Raw genomic sequence first — 25,958 nt, forward strand, 5'->3', positions numbered from 1 at the left:
ATTTCCTGTCCTGTGCCAGAGTAGATCCCAGGTGATTAGAAACCCAACCATGAAAAGTGTTCTGAAGTTTGTAGAAGAAAATAAACAGTGAAAGGACTTCTCTCCCAGTGGTTGGAACCTGGGTGGCTGAGAGTCAGGGGTGTAAGGGAGGTTTTCACTCAGTATCAACCCCTTTGTTCCTTTTGCGTTTTGACCCCTAGGAATATGTTGCCTTTCTCCAGCACAACTGAGTAATTATTTAGATTTAAAGGATAGCAACAGATTTTTCCTTAAAATAAGAAAAAGGAAACAGGTTCTCTTTGACTCTGGGGTGGTAGCAATGAAACAAGAAAACACTGTAAAACAAAACAGTGAAACAATTTTTCAAACAAAATTGGTTGAAAAAGAAGCTACAGACTTGGACACAAATGGTTAGTATCCAAATATGTAAAGGGCACCTACAAATGAGGGAAAAAGACAACCCTTTAGAAAATGGGCCAAGGGTATGAGCAGACAACGTCGTGGAAGCAGCATGAAGGGCAGCTCACCATGGGAGGCACATGGGGCCGCATCCGGGTGTGAGCGCAGGAGGAGATGGTGCGGGCCGCAGAGGGCGGGGCCCGCGGCACTGCCCCGGGGGAGCAGCCCTCACCGTAGCGGTGCTGGACATGTGCAAGCACACGTGCCCGCGTGTGGAAGTGGTGGCATTCTGAGTATTGATTCTCTGGAGAGAAGGAGGAGATGCTACATGTACGTATCTCAAGTAAATGGGGAAAGATGTTTGGATTTGCTAAACCTGGGTGGTAGGTAAATGGACGTTCACGATATTTTTCTTAATCTTCCTTATATTTGAAATACTTCATAATATTTACAAAAACAAGGAGACAGTGATCCTGATGCAGCCGCATCTGCTAGTGTCTCCATTTTATTGTCGTCGTGTTTTAGATTGTGCCTTCCTGGTAAGTCACCTAACGCCCAGGAAATGGGGCTTGGGCTCAGTCGGGAGGCTTCGTCTCGCTCCCCTGCCGTGGCTTTTCCAAGTGCCCACACGTGGCCCCCGAGGAGCAGCTGGAGAGTGATGAGACCCTGCCCCAGGGGTGCTGTTGAGGGTCCTTTTCGCAAAACGTCCCCAAATCCCCATTGCCAAGTTGGACTCAACTGGCCAGACTGGACAAGCTAGGTCGGGCCACACGAATCAGCAAATGTAGTCCGTGCCCGGGGTGTCCACTTAACTTCTGTTCCCGAGTCCTTACTCCCAGGAGCAGAGGAAAGCCATTCTCTGAGGAGCCCCGAGGTGGCCCGGGGCGTGTCAGCCGGCCAAGCCTGGGAGCGGTCCCCGAGCCTCTGGGCAGTCTCCTGCCCCCTGCCCTGGCAGGCCTTCACCTTTCTGCTTTGCACTCTAAGCAGACTGGCCATAGTAAATAAGAGTGCACATTTCATAGAGGTTTCCGGGATTGACAGAGTGCAGGTTCTTTGTGGTCAGCCCACACAGGATGCAGTGGCACGGTTGGCCGGATTCTTTGCCCTCCTGGGCACGGCCCTTGGGAAAACCCTGCGGGAGATTCCCGCTGGGGGCCTTTTACCATGGTGGGGATTTCAGAAGCGAAGTGCCAGAAGGCCGACCTTGAAGGCTGTCCTTGAGAGCGTCCTTGAGGCATCGCTGGCTTTGCTGTGCCTGTGAGCACGGGTGGTACTCCCGCCTCTCAAGCAGGAGCTGACTCTGCGGGGCAGTGGGAAGGCGGCTTCCACCTCGACTTCTTGGCCGTCCGTGGTGATGGTGATGTGTCCTGAGCCTTCACTGTTTCACTGAGTTACCACAAATCTAGGGCTTTTCATCTTCCTGTGAAAGCGTCCTTTCAAAGAAACTCTTACTCAGGAGTTAGTGGCGGGGATGCAATTTCTTACTGGAGCAGCGGTCCTGCAGAGCTGGGAAGACACATCTGTGATGGACTCAGATATCCGTCTGTCCACTGTGGAGGGAAATGCTCTCCCAGCTGGCTTTTCTCCACTCTGCCCCTGACAGAGAAGATATTTTTGTATCCCATGTTTGCCTAACTTGAGAGTCAAAGCTGACTTTTCAACTGTGGCTTTTCTAACCAAACCACACATCTGCAGAGCCCACGGTGGGGGGCAGGCGCCCATCGTGGGGGTGGTGGCCCTGGGACTCCAGGCGACCCGCCCTCCAGGGCTTGTTGGGGACGCCACCCGGGGCTTACGGACCCTCAGCCAGGGTGACCCGGGCCCCTGGCATGGTGCTGCCTCTGGAGAAGGGGTGTTTCAAAGGAGTTTTGTATCCATTCTTTTTCAGATTCTTTTCCCATGTAGGTCATTACAGAGCATTGAGTAGAGTTCCCTGTGCTGTACAGAAGGTCAAAGGGTTTTTGTCATCTGGATAGGATGGATATAGTGATTATGGTGTTGCTTTGTACCTGAAATGTGTCCATGTTGGCAAAGTTCTGAGGGGTGCTTGTGAGGACCCGGAGTTTCAGTTGGTGGATGCCCTCCAAGCAGCAGGGTTAGAACGGGGCCTGGAACGTTCCAGCTTCTTGTCCCTGTCCTCCCGCCCACGGGACCCCCCTCCAGGCCTTTTGCACACTTGGCTGCGAGGATCCCGAAGGGCTCGTGTGGGGTGATTTCTCCTGACTGTCATGTGTGAGGGGCCCTGGCTGTGTATCTCGCTGCCAGACCCATGGCCCGGGGTCAGAACCCGCTGCCCCAGGAGTCCACCTCGGGCCTGAGGAGTGGAACGTGGAGCTTGACCTGGAGCTGCAGGCCCGGCGACAGTCTGGGTGAAGTAAGTGTCACAGCCGCAGCTGAGGGGCTTACCACCTTGGAGAGCAGAGCGCGTTCCACCCTCTTCCCGCAAGGGTTCTGTAGAAAGACGGCGAAACTGTGCTCTGGGGACCCGAGGGGCCGTTCAGCTCTTCCCCTTGCTGCCTTCCTCCCCCACCTCACCATTGCATTCCCTTCTCCGGGCCACTGCTGGTCCTCCTGGGGGAGCTGTTTCTCACTCCCCAGTTCAGGGGACTGGAATATGATTGTAGTAGCATCAAAATTAGTTGATAAAAGTTGAATGTATCCAAGAAATGAACCTGTTGGAGTTTCTCGCTGAAGTCAGAGTTTGCCCGGCTGACAGCTGATGGGTGTGGACCTGGCCACCTCTGACCCTATGGACTTTGGTCCCCAGCCAGCAAGAAGGGGTGGTTCATCCTCTTGATTGGGAGTTTGTCATCAGGCAAAGGGTCCCCTCCCCAGGGCGAGGAGTGGACCTGGTGACACTGTCCTCCTCCCTCTTTGCAGCCTCTGGATGTGAAATTCCAAACCTGGAGTCTTACTTGGTCGGCTTCCCGAGACTGGTGTTTCCTGTTTCCTAATGTGCAAGTTTGCAGGTTGCATAGCTCTTCGGAGCTATCACTGGTTAAAGGCCATTTTTCCTCACCAACTTTTGATCACCTTTCCGGATTGTAATGCATGGGTTCTCATCTTTGGCCCTGGGTAGTTGTGTTTATCAGCACTGGGGGAAATGGAGGCAGCGGAGTCAGATGGCTCGCAGGGCCTGCTGGCCTGGACGCTGTGGCTGAGAGCCGGCAGCCGTGTTTGGTTTGACTCACATGGTATTTTTAAAATCAGTCAGCTTCACGTTAAGCAAAAAAAAATTTCCGTCCTAACGTGAGAAAGCAAAAGATCTCTCAACACGGTGCCCGCATGTCTACAGTAATCAGCTGTGGCTGGGCGTCACCTGGCCCTAATGTAGTGGGGCAGTTTGCCACAGTCCTCACTACTCCCAGTTGTCTCACAGCTGGCCGGTGCTTGTGCTCATGTGCATCTTTGACCCCTGCCGTGGGGAACATCGTGAACTGGGAACATGGCATCTGAGTCTCCTGGGTGTTTCTGTGCCCTGATGATTGAGCTCCTCACTGCTGTCTCTCCATGGCTTCGTATGTCCCGGCACTAATGGAATATCTTACGTAAGAGTTGCTCACTTCTGAAGGGGGCGGGGAGAATGGGTGACGTCGGAGATGGCCTGAGTTTGTTTCTTCCTTCGCTTTATCAGTCTGAAGAATTCGTGAAACCGCAAGTCAGGTGTGAGGGGTGGGGTTGGCACTTGTTGGACATCTCAGTTTCTACAAAAAATAATTGACATGTATGTATTTGGCAGGTGAAAGGAAAGCAAGCCAGGATGGATATTTACGACACCCAGACCTTGGGGGTTGTGGTCTTTGGTGGATTCATGGTTGTTTCCGCCATCGGCATCTTCCTGGTGTCGACGTTCTCCATGAAGGAGACGTCGTATGAAGAAGCTCTAGCCAACCAGCGCAGGGAGATGGCGAAGACTCACCACCAGAGGGTGGACAAGAAGAAGAAGGAGAAAACAGTGGAGAAGAAAGGAAAGGCCAGAAAGAAGGACGAGAAACCCAACGGGAAGATACCTGACCACCAGCCGGGCCCCGGCGAGACCCTCCTCCCCAAGGGTGCGGTGCGGGCGCCTGCGGTGGCAGTGGCCCCAGCCGCAGCCCAGTCCCCCGCGGTCATTCCCCCCGTAGCCACGGTGCTAGCCATGCCCCAGGAGAAGCCAGCTTCGTCCCCTAAGGACAAAAAGAGGAAGGAGAAAAAGGGGGCAAAGGTGGAACCAGCAGTCAGTTCCGTAGTAAATTCCATCCAGGTTCTTGCCTCAAAGGCTGCCATTTTGGAAGCCGCTCCCAAGGAGGTCCCTATGGTGGTTGTGTCCCCAGTGGGTGCCAAGGGCAGTGCCTCTGCCACCAGTGCTATGCAGGGCAAGAAGGCAGAGGGGGCCCCCAACCAGGGCAGGAAGGGAGAGGGGGCCCCCAACCAGGGCAAGAAGGGAGAGGGGGCCCCCAACCAGGGCAAGAAGGGAGAGGGGACCCCCAACCAGGGCAAGAAGGCAGAGGGGGCCCCCAACCAGGGCAGGAAGGGAGAAGGGGCCCCCAACCAGGGCAAGAAGGGAGAGGGGGCCCCCAACCAGGGCAAGAAGGGAGAGGGGGCCCCCAACCAGGGCAAGAAGACAGAGGAGGCCCAGAACCAGGGCAGGAAGGCAGAGGGGGCCCCCAACCAGGGCAAGAAGGCAGAGGGGGCCCAGAACCAGGGCAGGAAGGCAGAGGGGGCCCCCAACCAGGGCAGGAAGACAGAGGGGACCCAGAACCAGGGAAAGAAGGCAGAGGGGGCCCAGAACCAGGGCAGGAAGACAGAGGGGGCCCCCAACCAGGGCAGGAAGACAGAGGGGACCCCCAACCAGGGCAAGAAGGCAGAGGGGGCCCCCAACCAGGGCAAGAAGACAGAGGAGGCCCAGAACCAGGGCAGGAAGGCAGAGGGGGCCCCCAACCAGGGCAAGAAGACAGAGGAGGCCCAGAACCAGGGCAGGAAGGCAGAGGGGGCCCCCAACCAGGGCAGGAAGACTGAGGGGGCCCCCAACCAGGGCAAGAAGACAGAGGGGACCCCCAGCCAGGGCAAGAAGGCAGAGGGGGCCCAGAACCAGGGCAAGAAGGGAGAGGGGGCCCAGAACCAGGGCAGGAAGACAGAGGGGACCCCCAACCAGGGCAAGAAGGCAGAGGGGACCCCCAACCAGGGCAGGAAGGCAGAGGGGACCCCCAACCAGGGCAAGAAGGCAGAGGGGACCCCCAACCAGGGCAAGAAGGCAGAGGGAGCTCAGAATCAGGGCAAAAAAGAGGAGGGTACCCCAAACCAGGGCAAGAAGGCAGAAGTGGTTCAGAACCAGAGTAAAAAGGCAGAGGGAACCCCCAACCAGGGCAGGAAAGCGGAGGGGGGCCAGAATCAGGGCAAAAAGGCAGATTCAGTTGCTAATCAGGGCACAAAGGCGGAGGGTGTTGCAAACCAGGGGAAAAAAGCAGAAGGGGCCACCAATCAAGGCAAAAAGGCAGAGGGAACCTTGAATCAGGGCAGAAAGTCAGAAGGGTCCCCCAACCAGGGCAAAAAGGTGGATGCATCTGCCAACCAGGGTAAAAAGGCAGAGTCAGCTCCTATCCAGGGCAAAAATGCAGATATGGTCCAGAGCCAGGAGGCACAAAAGCAAGAAGCTCCTGTGAAGAAGAAGTCTGGGTCTAAGAAGAAAGGTGAGCCTGGTGAGTAGCTCTGATTTCTTTATAACTTTGGAGGGAAAAGCAGTCTTTAAGTGGCTTATGAATTCCCTTTGCGGAAGCCGTCTGTATCAGTCAGCTGTCGCCACACGGCTGCATAACAAACATCCCAGAATTCAGGGTCTCACAGTGTCAGTCGTTTATTCCTGCTATGTTTCTGTTGACTTGGCTGGAGGTTGACTGGTTGGGGTTATCTCGGCTGGTGGCTCTGCTTCATGCTGCAGTTTAACTGGTTCAGCTCCTGCTGCAGGTTGAACATAGGTCTCTTCTATGTGTTTCTTCTGGGGCCCTGGCCAAGGCGTCAGTGACTCTCGAGGGCAGAGGCCCTCCCACGGTTGTGGCAGAGCTGTGAAAGGGCACTGCTCAAACTAGCATCCTGTTGGCTAGAGCAGGCTATGAGACTGAGCCTGAGTCAAGGGGCAGGAAGTCTACTGTCCCCAGTGGGAGGGACTGCGGAGTGACCTGAGAAAAGGTGTGAGTTGAGGAGGGGTGAGGAATTAGGAGCAGTGACTCCATCCACCACCCAGTCTAGGACAGTTCCGTGTCTTGCAGTCTTTCTCAGACGTCTGGCTGCGTTCTGTCAGCCTGTTCTGCGTTCTTACCTCACCTGCTGCTTTAGCATAGCTTTGTTCTTTTCTAGATGTTTGTTGCATGAATAGCAGTAGGATGACGTTTCTGAGAAACAGTGGCATCCACACCCCTGCCTCCCAGTTTTCCCTCTTCGCTACCCCCCCACCCCCGTCATGTAATGGGGCATTAATAGAACATTAAAATAGATATTATGTATCAGATACATATATTAGATAATGTAGAACATGAATTTCCATTATCTTTTTAGTACGGATTACTGTAGAAATTGGGCCCGTGAGTTCCTGTTTCATATTCATCACTCACTTGATACAGTAGTCTGATGTTTTCTTCCTCCCTCCCTCCCTTTCTCTCTCTCTCTTTTCTTCTCTTTCTCTCTAGATTTCTTTCTTTCTTAGATTAGCCATTAGTTGATTTGGAAAATTAATTGCATTTGTCTTGGTGAGGTACATTAGGGGCTTTGAAACGTTTGGATCTGTGCCAGGTAGGCAGGGCCCTACGTTTTTTCCCCTCTGTGAAGCTGTATCCGCTTTGCTGTTTCCTCCGCCCCAACTTTTGGGGGGACATTTACTCAGGCAACACTCGTCCCATGTGAGGGTCAGGGACTGGCCCACCTTGCCCCACAGGCCATGTCAGCCTCTCAGGCCCTTTGAAAACCCAGGTGCTCAGCCTCAGCCCTGACTCTGTGGCGGAGGGAGAGCACGCTGCCCTGTCTTCACGGTGATGCTCCACTTGACCCTGGGAGGAGGGCATTCGAGGCAGAAGATGGGGATGCAGGTGAGAGCCGCCTGTTCTTTGGCTTCTCGCGCATCAGGTGTGTTCTAGAGCTTCCTGTGGTCATCGTTACTGTGTAGGGCTTTGGCCATTGAAGTAAGGTATGAAACAGAAACATGATAATATTAGAAAGGAAGGCAAAATTGTCCTAATTTGCAGGTAATAAAGAACCTTGTTGGGAGGAAGACCTAACTTAACGACCTGTGTGAACCCACAGAGCAGCTCGCCTGAGGTGGTATAAGAGGAAATTTGAACAGAAAAAATACCATGGTTCAGGATAAGAAAGACTAAATATTGCAGATGAAATGATAGTCACTCCCAAGTTAACTTAGTAGTTCACTATTCTTCCTGCCAAAATTTCAGTGGAGCTTAAAAGTGGGCTTAAAAGTCCCCTCTGGAGGGAAGAATAAGAATACTGAATAGACTTTTAAGTGGCTATTGGAAGGCCGGTTCTGTCTGATGTGTGAACACAGTCCCAAACTATTGTAATTACAGTAGGGTGCTGGACTGAGGCCAGCAGCTCAGGGAAGAGAGTGGTCCTAACTAGACTGCATCTCACCTGCGCTTCAGGGCGGGGAGGGGACAGGTCAAGGCAGTGATCCTAGGCAGGATGTTTAAGGTTTGGAAGGGTCTGCTTAGTCCCTGTGAAAATGTCAGGTGTGTATCATATTGGACTTAACATAAAAGGAAATCAAACCCAAGAAAATAGGACAGATGGCCGAAATTAGTACTGATCAACTCATGTGGCAGGGGGCTGTGACTCCAAGGTTGCAGGGAGAAAATCACGAAGGGCGGGGCGCTGGGCCACACGGCCAGCCACGTAGCACGCGGACAGGCCGCAAAGAGAGCGCAGCCACACCGGGTGGCCTGCGGGTGATGTGACACCTGAGCGGTTAATTGCTTCAGTCTTCAACTCTGAAGAGTCGGAAACGTGGGGGATACACTTGCGGTTTTTCATTTTCCTGGACGTGCCCCGTGTGCTTTCCCCCGTTTTCCCACAGTTGGTGGACCCTCGAAGTGGATGCAGGCCCCTGTCCGCCGCTGCCCTCCCACCCCCCATCCCCCTCACCACCACCCCCCCACCGTCTCCGTGGAGATTCCCCCAGGGCAGGGCTTCTCCGGCTTTGACGTGCAGGGTCTGGTTAAGATAAAGACTCAGTGGTTCCCAGCGGGGCCCGAGGTGCTGCGTTTCTAAGCAGCTCCCCGGAGATGCTGGTGCTGTTGCAGCGACAGTCAGGGCCCCGAGTCTGCTGGGGGTGGGGGCAGGAAAGGGAGGTGGGCTCTTTCTGTAAGGGCTTGGCTTCGAGCAGCTTTGCAGCTGCGCCTGTGAAGGACCGCTTCCCGAGGGCAGAGTGAGCCTGTCGCTCTGACTTGCCCCGCATTGCCCGCTGAGCCATGTCTGCCACAGCCATGGTGGTTGAGGGTACGAGGACGGGTGTGGACAGGCGGCTCGGCTTTTCCCGTGGCTCATGGAACCGGCTCACACTGCCCTTGCAGTCACAGCTTGTTTGTGGTGCTTGGGGTCCAGTTCATCTGACTCACATCGAGCTTTTGGCCCCTGTGGCCGCGTTGCCCAGTGAGAAGCAGGCCGCGTTCCCTTCACTTAGTTACACCTCGTGTTCCGTGCTCCTCCCTTGACCCCTGGCTGCCTGCCCTTGACCTCCTTGCCTGCCAGCCGGGACACAGTCGGTTTGGGGGCCGCCCACTCCATTTCTTCAGGGCCGCGGGTACACCCTCGAGGGAACTGTGGACAGATCCCCACTGGCTGGCTGGCCCTGGGCATCCAGAAACTCAGGGGCCTGGAGGTGTGAATGCCTTGGGGGGTGAGGTGTCCTGATGATCATGCCGCAGATATGAGGGAGATGGTTGAAGGGGGTCTGTGTCGCTGGTGTGGAGCAGGCCGGGAAGGGAGCTTGGGGGAGGGGACCCGGGCTTGGGCAGGGGAGGGTCCAGCGCCACGAGGTTTAACCGTTGGCACCAGAGAGCTAGGTTCTGGGGCTGCGCTGACCAGTACGGGAGCTGCTGGTCACGTGGGGCCAGTTAACATTCAAATCAGTCAAAAGTCAGAGTGAAAACCGCACTCAAGGTCTCAGTAGTTCCACAGGGCCAGTGGCTACCCGTTTGGACAGTGCAGATGAAGACCATCTCCATCAGCACAGAAGGTTCTACTGGACAAAGCTTTTCTAAACAAGAGCCATCGGGAATGAGGGGGCCTCTTGGGTCACCTTGCAGGAGGCCCCGTGAAAATGGACTTGTCTTTGCAGCCCTGTGGTGGCGTCAGGAGTTCCTCCGTCTTTGTTCTGTCTGTGTCCTGAGTGGGGTGGGAGTGAGCTCCCCGTCGCCCTGCACATCACGGAAGCCGTGAGTGAGCTCCCAGAGCCTGTGGCTGGCCCACACGCGTGGCACGTCAGCAGCAAGAGCAGCCCTGGAGCTGGGGTGGCTCCCTCAGTTGTCCAGGCCTTACCTGACACCGGTTGTCCCAGCAGGGCCTCTGCTGACAGGAGCCCCAGAGGAGAGCGGGCACAGGACATGCTTCCGCAGGCCCGAGTTGGAGCTATTCCGGAACTTCTGATCTGATCTTCCTACAGGAGCAAATCGAGGCTGTGTGACAGGTCTGACCAGACTTGACATGGACACCCACCTTCCTAATCCTTCCTTACATTTATTGTGTGAATGCGTGCTTCCAGCAAACAAAATTCAAACAGTGTGGAAGCGTGGCGGGTAAGAATTGAGATTCCTCCTCTCCACTCCATCGCAGCCACCACCGACCTCCCGGGGGGCCCCCGGAGATGCCCCGCTCATCACACGGCACACGCAGCGGGCCTGCGTTGCAGAGACGGACTTGCCTCCTTTGTTCCTCAGTACACCCTGGGGCTGCCGCTTTCAGCTGCATCGTAACCCACGGCGTGACCATAACGTCATTTATTTAAATGCCATGAAGCAGTGTGCCGTTCTTTTGCTGCTGGACTTAACGCTGCAGTGGCTTACGTGCATCACTGGGGACGTATCTCTGTAACGTAAATTCCTAGATAGGTAACTGCTAAGTCAAAAGGCGGGTGCATTTTTAATTTAGGAAGACAAGCTCTATCTGCCTTACCCTCTGGAGGCCTGGTGCAGCAGACGGTTCCCGTGGTGATGGGCCCACGTGAGCGCCCCCCGAACCTGACCTCGGTGCTCGCGTGGCTCCGTGGAGATGGCGATTTCAGGGCCGTCAGGAGCCCAGGTGTGGACTACGAGAAAACGCTTGGTTTTGAAACAGAAGCACGGATTCTTTTCCCAGTGTCTGGAGAAGAGGGGATTCACGGAATCATAACGAAGCGGAAACTTCCAGAACGGAAGCTTCCGCGTCGGCCGCACCGTCCAGGCCTCTGCTGGTTTGTTCTCCGAGAGCCACCACGGCGAGTATTCGTGTTCATCAGGAAAGCACGCTTCTTGCCCAGGAAGCAAGCGGGCGTGGGGGTGGTTTGGGGCCCTCTCGGCAGGGCCGTTCCTCGGCCCCTGGAAGGGAGTCCACGCAAACACAGTGCGGGCCAGGCCTGGGGAACTGGATGCCCAGACTTGGGCCGGACAGGAGGCACCTTCTGGAAACTGAGTTGGGCCTGAGCCCTGGGACTCGTGCTGCCACGGGGGCTTGGTTTGCGGACATCACTGCCGAGCGAGGCTGAGGCTGGGGGCCCCGCCTCTTGGACTCTGTGCCCAGCATCATGCCAGACCCTGGCCCTTAACGCGGACGTGGGCCATCTACCGGGGGCCAGAGGCCATCACGTCAGGGCCCAGCCAGCCTCCAGGAGGTGGAGGTACCCTCAGACCGACCCGCACGATCCCACGACGGCTGAGTCCGATGCACTCACAGGTCCCCGGGGCAGAAAGGCCATCTTTGCAGGGAGGACTGTAGGTGAATTTTATTTTCTTCCTTTCACCCTTCTGCATTTTCCAGTTTTTCTGTAACATGTATTCTTGTTAATGGAAGAGAAACCAAAACTCCATTCTTTGTCTGTGAGTTGAAGAAACAGGCCCTCCTCGTACCAAAGTGGAGGTCCCACCCCTTCGGGCGCCAGGAGGGAGCCCAGCCCTGACTTCAGGGCCCCGAGCATCCTCTGAGCCACAGAGAGAACTGCTCCTTCGGGGGCGCAGGTTGAGGAAGGGAAGTGGCCAGTGCTTCTTGGGCTGCCCCAGCCCCTGGGCACCCAGCAGATGGTGGTGACTGAGGTCAGGTGAGAGATAAAGGTAGTTCCTGCATCCGGGACCTGGCAGCATCCTAGGGGTGTCAGCTCCGTGCTGTGAGAGGCCTCCTGCCGCTGCTGGACCCCGGGAGATGCAGGAATAGGGTCGTGTCCTGTAACGTAGCAGGGCAGGGGCCACACCCAACAGGAGACCTTCAGTCGGGGTGTCTGTGGCCCGCAGGGCCTCATCTTGAGCCGTGTGACTGGACAGTAGCTGTACCCCTGCCTCCTGCTGTCCCCCCCTGCCCCCTCCCCCCGCATCCTTTGTGCCTTGCGGACTGCTGTGCCAGAGGCTGGGGTCTCGGGGAACCAGCCCCACTGTGCTCCAGCCTGGTGTGTGGGGAGAGGCTCTTCCTGTGCATTTATCCCCCAGCTTCCTTTAAGGTGGGTTTGTATTTTTACCTGTTTTAGGACAGCAGAAACCAAAGCTCAGCTCTGTTTCAAGACTTCCCAGAAGGGAGATTTGGGACCCCGGGCCTGGGTCTCCGCCTGCGCCCGCCCAGGCTCAGCCACCAGCAGCTGCCCCTCCCGCACAGGCCGAGGCACAGAGGGGTGTGTGTGGAGATTACGTTTGAGCCTCTCTTTTGAACTTAACTCAGTTTCTCAGGGTCTGAAGCTCTGAAGAAAACTGCAGAGCTCCTGAGCTTTTTTCACTTTCTGTGTAAGTTCTTCAAACTCAACTTTTCCCTTTCTTCTTTTTGAAAGAACAAAACATCCCCTGAGGAAGCGAGTCTGGTGTCACGTCTCAGAGAAGCTGCTGGAAGACGTTCTTCCAGGGCTCTCCGTTCACTCCTCTTAAACGGGGTGGCACTGTGGCTCCCGTCACTGCCAGGGCAGGAAGCTGAGGTTGTACGCCCCCCGTCCTTCCTGCAGGCAGTAGGTCAGACCTCCTGGTCCCCTCAGGCCCGAGGAAGGAGCTTGCGCAAAGGCCCTCCAGGGGTTGTATTTCTTTAAGAAATACTGTGATGTGTTTTAGTTCTTTTTTCCGATTTAAAAATGATTTTGTTAAAATTTGGGGGGAAAAGCAAAAGTATAAAGAGAAAAATACAGTCATTCAATTTATAGGATTTTTTTAAAACTCCATTAGACGTCATTATGTGTACAGTCTCCCAGTTTGTCAAGAGATTACTTTTTTCTCCAACCAAATGAAAAGGCCTGATTCAAAAGGCCCCAAGTAGGGTTACTCTTGACATTATTTGTCCTTTGCTCCAGTACACTTAAAATGCCATTGCCAGGGTCCAGTGCAGCCGCTGATCTGAGGCCTGCACCTTGTTGCGAGCCAGAAGCCCTGGGCGGTGCTGGGCTTCAGCCTGAGCTGGGCTTGGGGTCGGCCGCGTGCGTGCTGCCCATGACCACCGTGGTGCAGACCAGCAGCTGTGAGGGTGGCAGGAGCTGCAGCTCCGTCTCTTGACGCATTTGGTGGATCTTCCATCGAGGGCCTCGAAGGGTAGCTTTCCCGAAGGCTCAGGAGGACCCTTCACGGCCACTGTCGGTGAACATGCAGCTGCGGGGGTGGCCCAGGTTCCTTGTTTCTGGACACGGTGGCCGCCCTCTGGACTTGGGGTCACCGGGAGTCGGGGGCTTGGCTCTGTTTCTGAATCTGATGATTGCTTGTGCAGTGTTGGGCTTCCAGGAGGCGCAGGGGCCCTTCCTGGGGGCCTGGCCTTTGACCTGAGTTTGGCTCAGGTGATTGGGGATGTCCTGGGGGGTTTCCCGAGGCTGGGGTCTGGCTTCCTGTTGGGGGGAGCGTGCAGGTCCCCCACCCACACTGTTGGGATGACGCCCCTGCAGGGTCCCGAGCCAGCAGCTGCCATTCGGCCTGCACCTGTGTGTGTGAGCGGAGGCCTTCAGAACCGGTCTGGACGTTCCCTGGGACGTGAGCGTCTTTGCCGTTGGAGTTCTCCGCCGGCCTCCAGGACCCCACCCGTGTCTACTGTCAGAGCCCTGGGTTGTCACCGCCACCCCGCTTCCTGGGTGCTCTCAGCCCCGGCCCTGGGCTCCTCCCTGACCTGCCTCCAGCCTTGGCCCCCGGGTGTCCTCAAGTGCAAACGTTGCTCACTCCGAGGCACAGCCCCTTTGCCCACGAGGTGAAGCCCGGATCCCCGGGACCCATGCCAGTGCCACCTGCCTCTGCTCCACCAGCCTCGGGTCATCCCGGCCACTCCCTCCCCTTCCTGCTCTCCGCCCAGTAGTGTTTGGCGCAAGCATCTCCTGCGTTAAAAGCCTCGCCGGTGTTGCTGCCATGGCTGCTTCCCCAGGTGCCCTGTGGCTCTGCTGCCTGATTCCGTGTCCGGGGTCTCCTCCCCTCTCCTAGCTGGGAGTCCCACAGGCCTTTCCAGGATTTTGCAGACTGCGGGGTACACAGTAGGTGCATACTTCATGTCTGGAGACCATCTGCACAGGGCTGCCAGGCACCTGCAGCAGCAGCTGGAGCGGAGCTGGAGCTCTTGACGCCCGTGCCAGGGCCTGGCAGTAACTCCCTCGATCACAGCTGTGTGCGCGCAGTTCCTGTAGCTGTTCTGATGCCCCCTGTCGCTTGGCTGAGCCGGGCACGAGCAGGCGGGGCTTCCAGGGCCCGGACCTGGAGGGGCTGCTGCTGAAACAGCGCCAAGTCCCTGGTGGCTGAGACCCCACTGTCGACGGTGAGAGGGGAGACTCCTAAGCCCTTTTTTCAGGACAGGTCTAATTTTAGGTGATTAAGCCTCCGGGCATGGTCACGAAAGGGAGCGTAGTTTTGGAGTTTGAGGCACGTTATCCAAGCGCTGAGTGCTTCTCAGCTCAGAGCTCAGGGAGGCAGAGGGCCCCTCGTTTCCCTAAATGCGCTGCCCGCTTGACCTCGTGTGCAAAGACAGTGGTGCGAGCAGGGGCTGTGGGCCCCAGCGCTCTGTCTCCAGGGGCGTGGGTGCCAGCTGGGGGCGGGGAGGGGGGCAGAGGAAGGCAGAGTTGCTTCACCCCCTGCCTCCCCACCCAAGTTCCTCACTGGGGCGCTATCCGCCCAAGGAGGGGTCAGGGTGTGGGGTGCTCCTGGCCCTGTTGATCAGTTCTGCCGTGCTCACCCTGTGCCCAGCACATTGCCGTTGCCTGCATTTGACAGATGAGAAAACAGGCTCAGAGAGGTGGAGTCGCTTGCCCAAGGATGCACACAGGTGGGAGGGAGCTGAGCCAAGATTCAAGCCCGGACCACCTGGCTCCAGTGGCCTTGCTCTGACCAGGGTGCCCACAGCCCAAGGGCAGGGATGACCTGCAGACCGGAATTGGCCCGTGGATGTATTCAGCTCCGTGGTGGTTTTATTTATTTTTCACTGAGTTAGCTGTCAGCACTGAAGGTCAGGAGATGGCACACAGCAATCTCGTTTCTAGCTCTTCTCAATGCATCCACAGCTCTGCGGGTTCTGGCCTGGACCCCGTGGGAGCTGTCGCCTGGAGGGAAAGGACCATGGCCAAGGCCACCCGCTCAGGGGAGGCTGCCCCGTCCCTGCAGGGCACAGCGCTTGGGGTGCTCACTGTGTCCCCGGCCAGGCAGGAGCCTGGGTTACTCCAGAGCAGTGAGACGCTGGCCCTCCCCGGCCACTGTGCCCTTCTGCTGCCTGGTTCCTCCCCCAGGCCTCCGGGCCCGTCCGTATCTGGAATTTCAGACTCACCTACGTGGGTGAAGCCTTGGCTGCTTCTGTCTCATGGGAGTTCACTGCTACGTGGTCCTTGTGAAGCCTGTGGCTTCACAGAATAGATGTTGAGTCTCTGACAAATTTCTCTTAGGGCCTTAAGATTTCACAACCCCAAGGATTATTTCTAGCCTTTGAGCCTTTGCCAGAGGACACGTTAGTCCTTTGTGTGTGGGTCAGCGTGCCCGCCTCGTGGGCCTTGAAACCCAGAAATAAATGCCACTCACGTGAGGCCCAGAGTTCTGGTTCCCAGAGCTTTCCTTTCTTTCCTTTCTTTCAGTTTTACTTTCCCCGATTTGGGGTGAATAAAGATGGTACTTTTCTTAGCTTAATGAAAAAGAGTAAAGTCATATCTCTCTAAAAATAATTCTGAAGTGTTTGTATGAGGATGGCGAAGGCCGTGGAAGCTTCTGTGGGGGGTGGGCGAGGAGAGTTAAGTTCTGCTGTTACATAGCTTTGGGGTGTTCAACTTGTTACAGGTTTTCGTGACTTTGTTCACTAGAACATCTAATACAATTTAGTATAATTACATGAGAAAGTTTTAGCAAACGTGTGTTAGAATGACACTCCCAGAATACTCTCAGGAACGTTCTGTGCACAGGGCCCTCCTGGAGAGAATGCATCTGTGAGACCACTGGGGTAGTGGCCGTGAAGGATGAGGCGTCCCATAGGGAGGCGTAGCTGTGTCATCCAGGTCTGTGTCCCCTCCCCCAGGTGGGTGGGGGGCAGTGCAGCAGGGGCCCTGGGGCCTAGGAGGATGGTCACTCTGGGGCCTCTGCAGGGACCGGGCTGCCAGGGCTTCAGCAGGCGGTGCTTTGGGGCCCCAGGGCTGGAAAGGAGTAGCCAGCCTGCCCCACAGAAATACACTGTGAGCCACACTAAAAAAGGCAAATGAGAGACACATGGAATTCATTTTAATATACTTCATATAACCCAGTTACCCCAAATGCTATCATTTCAATATGCAGTCAATATAAAAAAATTATTGCAGGTATTTTACATTCTTTTGTTTATCCATACCAAGTTTTCAGAATCTGGTGTGTGCTCCCCTGGGAGCCACCCCAGTTCCCACCAGCAGCCACGTGGCAGGTGCCCGGCAGCCAGCATGGCTGGGGGCAGCACAGGAGCAGGCCTCTCTGGGTCCGCAGAGGAAAACATCTGAGTGGCCAGCTTCAAAGAGGCCATCCTGCCCAGTCTGACTCCGGCCGACCTCCCTCTTCTGAAAAGCCCTGGCAGAAACGTCGGTCTGCAGGCCGACGGGGCGGAGCAGGAAGCCCAGAGACCAAAATGCTGAGAGTGAGGTTTTCGTCCGAGTGGTTCCTTCTCTTTTGGCGTAGCTGCACTTGAATTTTCTCTAGGCTGCAGAAGTTTACCGTTAAAATTATTTTACGTACATATTTCAGTGAAAAGAATGAAGGCTGAAGGGGGCCTCCCCCCACCTCCCAGTTTTCATGACACCCTCAAGCTCCTAGACCTTTAATGTCAACGTGGTTATTTAATTAATTAATTTATTTATTTATTTTTGCGGTACGCGGGCCTCTCACTGGTGCGGCCTCTCCCGTTGCGGAGCACAGGCTCCGGACGCGCAGGCTCAGCGGCCACGGCTCACGGGCCCAGCCGCTCCACGGCATGTGGGATCTTCCCGGACCGGGGCACGAACCCGTGTCCCCTGCATCGGCAGGCGGACTGTCAACCACTGCGCCACCAGGGAAGCCCGACGTGGTTGTTTTTACTCCTGAGCTTCACGGGGTAAAAAGTTCTAAAGTGAAGGTGCTCGTAGCAACCAGCCTGCCACGTGCCACGTCCCCTTTATTAGGGGATCCTGCTAAGTGCTTTGACTTGTAATGACAATATTGTGACTAGGGAGTGAAAATATTGTGACAAGCCAGAGAATTTCAGGTTGCCATGGAAACCTTCCCCTGGCTGTCCTCAGTGAGGTGGGCTTGGCTGCAGGTGCCGCTGCAGGCGGCCGCTTGGCTTTGTTCCAGCTTGTTTGGGGCCCTGTCGTTCCGCAGCTCGTGGGCAGTTTGGGGCCTCAGCGCGAGGAGCTGCCAGACGGGGTGGGGCGGGGGGTGTCTCTGTTCGCCCTTTCGTGTCTTTGGGGCTGTGTGAGGGGCTGCATGAGAGTGAAGCTTTCGTGGGGGCGTCGGAGTCCAGGAGTGACAGCTGGCTGTTGGCACATGGCTCTGTGTCCTCCAGCAAGGTCACGCGCTAATGGACCGGCGAGCGGGCAGCCCTGTTCTGGACGTACCCAGTCATCCCTGTCCTGAAACCTGCCTTAAGGTTCGTCCAGGAAGAGCTGGAAATAGAGGGTCTGAACCAGGATGTTGGGGAGGCGACCTCCTCCCCGCCGGTGGGGCTCGGTCTTGGCAGGGGCGTGAGCCTCTCTGGGTGGCGCACGGTCAGAGCTGGCCCAGGCAGTTTGCTGGGAAAAGAAGGAAGGAAAAAAGTACCTATGGGAAAGTATGCCTTGCTCAAGTCTGCTCACTTTGATGATGAAAAAGTAGGGGGACATCCCCTCCAACCCAGGAATACTCAGCCTTTCTTTCCTGGGGACCTTCCCCGCTGCCGTTTTTGAGCAGGACCTGAGTTGAGTCCAGTTGAGACCCCAGGGTGGGCTCGCTGCACTCGGCCCACAGACCTTGGGCAGCCGGACAGAGGCCTCGGCTCTGACTGGCCTCTGCTGCTCTGGGGTGTGACGGGTTTGGTGGCTGGTGCCCGAGTGTGAGTCCCTGCCTCTTCCCTTCTGTGCAGGGCCCCCAGAGACTGACAGCCCGCTCTGCCTTCCCTACAAGACGCTGGTCTCCACGGTCGGAAGCATGGTATTCAGCGAGGGCGAGGCCCAGCGGCTCATCGAGATCCTGTCTGAGAAAGCAGGTGTTGTCCAGGACACGTGGCATAAGGTGGGCCCTCCCCCCACCCCAGGGGCCAGTGAGTGGCAGTGGTTTCCTGGTCTTGGGCCCTGGCCTCACCTGGATGGTGCCCCGCTGGCCGGCCGCACCCGACCTGACAAGCTGCACGGAGTATTCCTGGAACACCTCCGCTTGCCTCTTGGCAGAACTCTGTCCCTTTCCCCAGGTCGGGCTGCATGAATCACCCGCAGATGCTTCTGCTTCTGCTTCTGCTTCAGCTGCAGCCCAGCCGCTGCAGCAGGAGAGCTGTTAAGGGCTGGGGCGGGGCGTCTGGGGGGCCAGGAGCTGGGACCCGCTGGTTTGTGGCCGGGGCTCGGGCTCAGGAAAGAGGGTGTTTGTCTGTCTGGTTTCTTTCTGTCTGGTGCTTGTGGCCACGAGCTGCCCCAGGAGGTGCCGCGGGGCATGTTTGTTCCTTAAACAGCTGGAATTGTAGGTAATTTTGCTGGAGGATTTTGTGGCACCTCAGTGGTGAGAGATGTTGGGAGTGTCCTGAGGCCACTGGGTCACCCCCCCCACCGCCCCACCCCAGCCCTTGCTGAGTGGTGACGGGTCCTGTGGTCACAGGAGCTCCTCGCTCAGTGAGCGTTGGGCCGTCTTCTGGGCCTGAAGTGGCCGGAGGTCAAGGTGGCCACTCCCCTCCAACAAGAGAGGCCTGAACTCAGCTCAGGCCACTGTCCCCAGGTACCTACCCCCCACCCCCACCCCGCGCCCGGGCCTCCACGCTTCAGCTGGCAGCCTGCAGGCTGCCCCCAGCAGCTGAGGGATGGGCACCAAGCCACGGCCGATGGCCGATGGCCCCCAGCAGGCCGGGAAGAGTCCCTGGCCACCATCGACCGGGGTTAGGGAAGAACCATGCTCCCACAACTACCCCAGGGGTCCAGAGCTTTGGGCCCGAGGCCTGGCCAACCGGGCGGCAGAGGCGGGGGCCACCCCCTGAAGTGTGTGCCGTCGGGGTGGCACCGCTCGTGCGCCATCAGAGGCCGCCGCTCTGCTTTTGGGTCGGGGTCTGATGGTTGGGGTGAGTCTCAAACCAGGCGTCTGCCCACCCCATTAACGCGGCTCTGTGGGCATCTCTAGGCCACGCAGAAGGGTGACCCCGTGGCGATTCTGAAACGCCAGCTGGAAGAGAAGGAGAAGCTGCTGGCCACAGAGCAGGAGGACGCGGCCGCCGCCAAGAGCAAACTGAGGGAGCTCAATAAGGTAGGGCCGGCGCCGGGTCGGCCCAGGGTCTGTGGCTGCGTGAGGACCCCTGCACAGCGGGGTCCCTCTCGGGACTGGGAACGCACGGGTTGGAGGGGACAGTCGGCCCTGCGGTTGTGGCCCCGTCTTTTTAGGGTGATGCCCTGAGAAGAGGGTGGGCACGGTGGGTCCCAGGGTCTTTTCTTGAGAATTGGAGCAGAAAGCCGTGGGGAGGGCTTAGCGGGGCTGCTGCCCCTTCTCCACTGTCTGGGGAGCGGTCCCGTGGTGGTTCAGCACGTGACACGTATGTACCCAGTGAACACTGGTCTCGAGGGCCCGTGCTGCCCCGACGGGCTGGGGGCCTTGTTCAGGAGGGGTCGGCACGCAGCCGCTCCTTGTGAGGAGGAGGTCCGGGTCCCCTGCAGCAGGGCTGGTCCCTCCCCGTTTAAGCTGTCCTTCCCAGCATCGCGCCCTGTGTGGCCCTCGCCCTGTCCCTGCTTCCTCCGCGGGACAGCGGGCGCAGGGAGGCGGCTGGGGCCTCGGAACATCCCACACATCTGGGCGCCTGCGTCGCTCGCTCATGAGGCGTTAGAGTTTGTCCTGAGCGACGGCCGCGGCTCTAGGCCAGATGGGAAGGTTTGTTCAGTGGGGGACGGACAGGCGGCGGGAGCGGAAGACGAGGCTTTGCTGTGGTCGCTTCTGGTCAGCCTCCACCCAGGAGGCGGAAGGGGAAGGCCGGTCTCTGAGGCCTCCCCTAGTGCAGCCTCCTTCCCGGTGGCCTTCGTCCTCTCTCTTGGGAGTGTCCCCCGCGGCCTCGGGTTGCTGGTTGGATGCAGGGCGGCCGGAGCCACCCACCCTGCTCCCAAGAGCCGACTGCACTTCCCTTTCCGCCAGGCTGCTGGCGCGTCCCAGGCCAGGAGCCTCTGCCCCATGGAAGTGGGCTGTGAGTCATAGGCCTCCTGCCCCAAGGGCCCGCGGCCAGCAGCCACTGTGGAGTCTGTGGTTCTGGGGGCTGTTCTTCTGTATCCTTTCTTTGGACAACCTGAGAAGATGTGTTGACCCCAAAATAAAGCTCACGTGAGAGGAAAGGGGAGTGACTGTTTTTGTGGCTGGTGGCTGTGTGGCTTCCCGACAAGTTCCTCCTGCCGGCCCCTGAGATTAGGGTGGGCTGGACATGTCATGAGTGAGCAGCTGCAGCCTCTGACGGTGATGGTGGCTATTGCTGGGGTCTCCGGCCACCTCAGGCTGGACAGCAGGTGTGGGGTGGGGGGTGCACCCTGCAACAGGAGGCCCCTTAGGTGCTGCTGCCTGTGTAGGACACTTGCTGCTCCCCTCCGGGGCGGCTACTTGAGTTTCCAAACCCTAGCGCAGCTGACCCATAGACCCCCTCCCCGTCGCCCTCCCACTCCCCGACCAGACGCATTTCCAGCCCTGCCCAGGCACGGTCTCTCTGCCACGAGACACGGGTGCAGCCCCTGGGGCTCCAGGCCTTGGCTCTGAGGCAGGACGGCCGGCAGTGCGTCCAGTGCACAGCGTCCTCCCTCCCTGAGCCGCAGGGCGTCTTCACGGGCTCTCAGCGCTCACCTGCCTCTTTGAGTGCAGGCGGCTCCCAATCTTCAGACCCGAGTCGCTCCCCGACGCGTCTGCTCCTCACTGCCTCCCTGGGGCCTCTCGTGCTCCTGCGTTAGCCTCGAGTGCCCTTCACCGCTTGGCTCGCTGGAAAGAGCCCCCTCCTTCAGGAAGCCCTCCAGGGCGGGGCCCCCATTTTCCTGTCTCAGCTCAGAGGTCACCTTGCCTGGCAGGGGCCACTGAGGCCCAGGCATCGCCATCTGTCCTTCTGTGCCCTGGAGTCCATGGATGCTGAGTCCCTGCATTTCTCTGTTGAGAGTTTCAAGCAGAGCGGAGGGGATCCCACTGCTGTGCCGCGTCTCCCAGCCTAGCGCCGTTGAGTAAAGTCATATGAGAAGCTTCTGAGAATGTAGGAGCTCCGACTGACTTGCCCTTCCCAGGAGCTGGGGGTGGATAGGATCCGCGTTTCTTGTTTAGTTCCCGTCACGATTTCATTGTCCTTGTACAGAAGTTTTTATGGTTGCAAAAGAGGGTTTTAAAGGTGAATTCCTTTTCTCGTGATCTGTGGCTAAAGGACACAGAGGCCGTGTGGACTGTCTGCCAGATCAAGTGGGCATCTTACAAGTGGGTGAAGTCAAGAGAGTTGGGTTCAAAGACCATTCTGGGCACCAGTTCACGGGCTCGGGCATCCTGAGACCTCCATCCTGGTTTCTGAGCGTCTTCGGGGGACGTGTTCAGGGATTTGAGGAACCACACGTGGTTCCGGAGCCGTCCTTCTGGAAAACCGTCTTTCCAGCCGTCATCTGCTTGGGCACCGGGGCCTCTGTCCCGAGGTGACACTCTGGGCTGGACCCCATCCCGTCCTCACTCGGGCCCGAGAGGCTGGGCTCCGAATCCTCCATGGACAAGGAGACCCTCAGGGCGGGGGTGCTCCAGTCCACGCCTCAGCCGCCTCGGGAGATTCAGGGTGCGGGGCCCGCTCGGCCTGGGGAGCAGAGCGAGTTTCTGGGCTGGTGGTGTCGTGACGGTGCCTCCCAGCTCAGTCAGAGGAAATGGGGCTCCGGCCCCCAGCAGCAGGCGTGCCTTTCAAGAAAATAAGTCTGACCATTACAACTGAATTAAGAATTTGACAGACAGGAGGAGTCCTGGGATTCTGAGCTCCTAGAAGAAAGAGAAGCTGTGGCGGATGAGACAGGTGCCCTGAGGAAGATCTGGCCTTTCTTTGCCTTTATAAAGTCCCAGGGGCAAAAGGCAGGGAAATCCCATTGAATCCTGGTAGCCTTGGGACCCTGTCCCAGGAGACTGGGACCCTTACACCCTGAGCTGGGTGGATGCCCAGAACTGTCTGAGGCCTGCTCAGGGTGGGGAAGCCCGTCCCAGACCTATGCTCAGCCTCCGGGCATCCGGCGTGGTGGGCGGAGGGCCACCTCTGTGTGGCCGTGATTATTCATCAGGGGCTGGACCGTGTACTTAGGGGCTTCCATTCTGCTTGGGGTGGGGTGGCAGGCATGGGTCAAAGGAAGCCTGCCGGAGCCCTGAATCCCCGCCAAGCGGCCAGCTCAGCCAGAGGAGGGGCGCCTCGCATACCATCCCTTCTGGGACCCTCGTGGGCCCACAAGGCCCCAGGTTCCTGCCCATCCTGTCGCTTAGGGCTGCTCTCGACCTTCGAAAGCGTGTCCTCCCCGAGGCTCTGTGGGCTCAGCTTCAAACCAGAGATGGGGAGCCTCGCCTTACTGAGAGGATTGAAGGAACGAGACACATGCGTGTCCCAGAGTGGCCTCTGCCCCTGTGGGCCCTCACCCTGGACCCAGCCAGGAAGAGGGTTTCTTTGAAGAGCAGAGCCAGGGGTCCCGGATGGTCCCAGGGAACTCCAGGCATGCAGAGCCGCCCTGGCACCCAGCGGCCACCCGCTCAGCCCGGCCCTTCCCTGGCCTCCGGTTCTGTCCCATCTCAGACGGGAGGGACCCTCTGGCCCTTTGGGATAGACCTCCCTAGCATCCCGGCCTGGAGAAGAGGAGGCTCTCCTGCTTCTCTGGTCCACTGCCCAGGACGGGGAGGGGCCTTGAATCTCATGGGACTTGTGCCCCATTCTGGCTAGAGGCCCCCTCGACAGAGAGCACCCCCGCCCAGGGGCCGGTGCACGGGCCCGTCCTCACACTATCACTTCCTGCTCCCCCATTGTTTCCGTCCACTGCCATTCCTTCTGTGATGATGGAGACCCCGTCCTTTGGCCAGCCCTTCCCACCCTGTGCTGTGCCCCTGCCTGAGGCTCTGGGTCCCCAGGCCCCGCGTCCCGTGTTCATTGTGGGCATCTGGCACTGACCGGAGCAGACATTCCAGGGATAGGGCGGTGGACCTAGCGGCTGTCCGCGGGGACCTAGGCCCTCTAGGAGTGGGCTGAGCCCTCGGCCATCAAGGCTTGCTGCCTTGTCAGTCCTGACAGAGATACTCAAGCAGGAGAGGGCATTCTGGGGCCTGGCTGTCGGGGACTGAGTCAAACCAGGGTGTTGTAATCCCAGCAGGGTTCAGCCAGTGCCCCTAGAGAGCCCAGGGACAGCATGCCACGTTGCCCAGCTCCTGCCTATATCCACTGTGCCCACTGTGTTCAAGGCCTGATGGCCAGCCCTCCACCAGTCAGGCCGGCAGGGATTCCGGGGGTCCCTCCTCATGCCCTGCTTGTTCTCTGCTGTGGCTGCTCGGGTCTGTCCGAAAGCTCAGGATGGGGGTCTTGTGGCTCTGCGGTCAGGCTCCTCCTGGCCCCAGGTCATGTTCCGGGTCATGATGGTCTTGGTTTCATCTGATAAGCTGCCCCTGCCCGCCTCACCGGCCTCTCTGCCCTCTGCTTTCTCCCAGGAGCTGGCAGCGGAAAAGGCCAAAGCAGCAGCGGGGGAGGCCAAAGTGAAAAAGCAGCTGGTGGCCCGGGAGCAGGAGATCACGGCCGTGCAGGCGCGCATGCAGGCCAGCTACCGGGAGCATGTCCAGGAGGTGCAGCAGCTGCAGGGCAAGGTGGGCAGCAGAGCGGGCACGGATGCCCGCGGAGGGGGCCTCACCATCGGGTTTGTTTGGGGGAGGGTTGTTTTACCTGGCCAGTTGGTGTGTGTGTTTAACGTTAATAACCAGGAAGATGTATGTACATTTTAAAGAGCATTGTCTGAAAGCACTCTGGTCCCACGTGGTCAGCACTGCATCCTTTTCCCTGGGGGCCCATGGGTCAAGTTCATAGCCTCTCCATGAGCCTGGAGTCATGCTGGCTCCACCTCCTCCACTCGAGGTTGGGAGAACGCCGTAAAACAAGAGGCCCGAAAAACCGCACAGCCCCAGCGGAGGGCCGGGCCAGCCCTGGCCTGCACAGTCAGAGCCCTGCACTCCGCTCCCGGCGGGCTGCACCACAGGGGGTCAGAGGGCAGGAAACGGGCATCTTCGGGGTAACTGTAGGCTGTGGCTTATGGCCCTTTGCTGGGTCTCAGAGCCTCAGTCGGGGCAGAGCGCACCAGCTCCATCTGGGGCTTTGGGCTGAGTGCTCGGCTCTGCACTTGTCCGGCCCCTGTTCTGAGGGGGCCTCCCCACCTCGGGGGGAGAAGGCAGAGCCCTCCGGGCTCTTGTCTATGGGCTGGGGTCTTGCCGACCTTGCTCCGAGGTGGCTCTCTTTGTCAGGCCGAGCGGCCTCTGATGCCCCTTGGATGACCTTTCAGATCCGGACGCTCCAGGAGCAGCTGGAGAATGGCCCCAACACGCAGCTGGCCCGCCTGCAGCAGGAGAACTCCATCCTGAGGGATGCCTTGAACCAGGCCACGAGCCAGGTGGAGAGCAAGTAAGCCCTGCGCCCCTGGCCAGACCCTGGCACCTCCCCGAGGGCCCGGAGTGGGCAGGGTCCCTCTGTGAGCCTTCAACATGTGGCCGGCGACCTCTCGCGTGGTCAGGCCCTGGGAGGGCGAGTGAGCTCCAGCCCATGCCCGGCATCTGTGTCACCAGATCCCCTCAGGTCCTGGCTTTGCTGGGAGAGCAGATACTTTTTCATGTCTATTTTCACAGTGTCCCTGCTTCTGGCCCAGAGTATCAGAGCCAGGCTGACCATCCAAGATGAGGGTCTGGTGTGGTGTGGGCCCTGCCGTGGGCCTGAGTGCCCTGAATCCCCCTGGTCGGGTCTCCTGTGCAGGAGGGGACGTCTGCCGCTCAGGAGCTGAAGCCGGGAGGCCTCCGTGAGCCGGCAGAGGCCACTCCCCAGGGGGCAGGGCTCAGCCTCACCCTGTTAGGGGACACTGTCTTCTGTGTCCCTGGTTTGAGCACCACCACCCCAGCAGGCTGGCCAGGAGGAAGCCCCACTGCATTTTCTCTTGGTTCCCGTTTCTTTGCCTTCTCTCGCCCGGGGTGTCCTGTAGAGATTTCTGGGGTGCTTGCTATCCCCAGACCATCCCCTCTCCCCCAGAGGAGGCTGACGGGAGCAGAGAGAGCAGGCGCCCGTAGCGGGAGGGCAGGTGGGAAGAGTGTCGCCCACAAGCGGCACCGGGAGCGAAGCCTATGCTCACAAGGCTGCTTTTCCTGGTGGCCCTGCTGACTCGGAGTGAGGTTGACGGCCACCCTCCTCTCTGGTCCCTTCTCTCAGGGGTCCCTGTCTTCATTTCCATCCTGACCTGCTGGCAGGTTGATGGTCTGGGGCTGCGGTTTCCTCAGCAGTCACGGCAGAAGGTGACCATGGGGATGGAGGGACACTGGCTTCCTTCTCATGTAGGGTCCACTACTGGCTTCATCCTGGGGACAGCTCTAAAGCCTGGCCCTGGGTTGCGGCTGCTGACGCCATCAGCTTGCGGACACTCTGCTGTGTGGGACGGGTGTCCCCACGTCCCTCCCAGAGCTTCATGTCGGTCCCAGGGGGCCACCCAGCTGGCCTTCCACCCCCATCCCCATCCCTGGTACTGGAGTCCAGCCTCGCGTGGGCTCCCCAGTCTCGAATCTTGGCCC

The 25,958-nt window shown here is 58.3% G+C and overlaps 1 protein-coding gene across 1 annotated transcript in view; it reads left to right on the forward strand.

Annotated features, from left to right (window-relative positions):
• RRBP1 (ribosome binding protein 1) overlaps positions 1–25,958 on the forward strand; it is a 62,159-nt gene that overhangs the window by 17,045 nt on the left and 19,156 nt on the right. Inside the window, exons 2-7 of the mRNA XM_007461788.1 lie at positions 4,139–4,687; positions 5,984–6,068; positions 18,094–18,242; positions 19,329–19,451; positions 23,853–24,005; positions 24,692–24,810. Of these exons, the coding sequence (XP_007461850.1) occupies positions 4,160–4,687; positions 5,984–6,068; positions 18,094–18,242; positions 19,329–19,451; positions 23,853–24,005; positions 24,692–24,810 (1,157 nt within the window). The 5' untranslated portion in view covers positions 4,139–4,159. The remainder of the gene's footprint in view (positions 1–4,138; positions 4,688–5,983; positions 6,069–18,093; positions 18,243–19,328; positions 19,452–23,852; positions 24,006–24,691; positions 24,811–25,958) is intronic.

The sequence above is a fragment of the Lipotes vexillifer genome, unplaced genomic scaffold, assembly GCF_000442215.2.
Source record: "Lipotes vexillifer unplaced genomic scaffold, Lipotes_vexillifer_v1.1 scaffold285, whole genome shotgun sequence".
In the NCBI taxonomy this organism is placed as follows: Eukaryota; Metazoa; Chordata; class Mammalia; order Artiodactyla; family Lipotidae; genus Lipotes; species Lipotes vexillifer.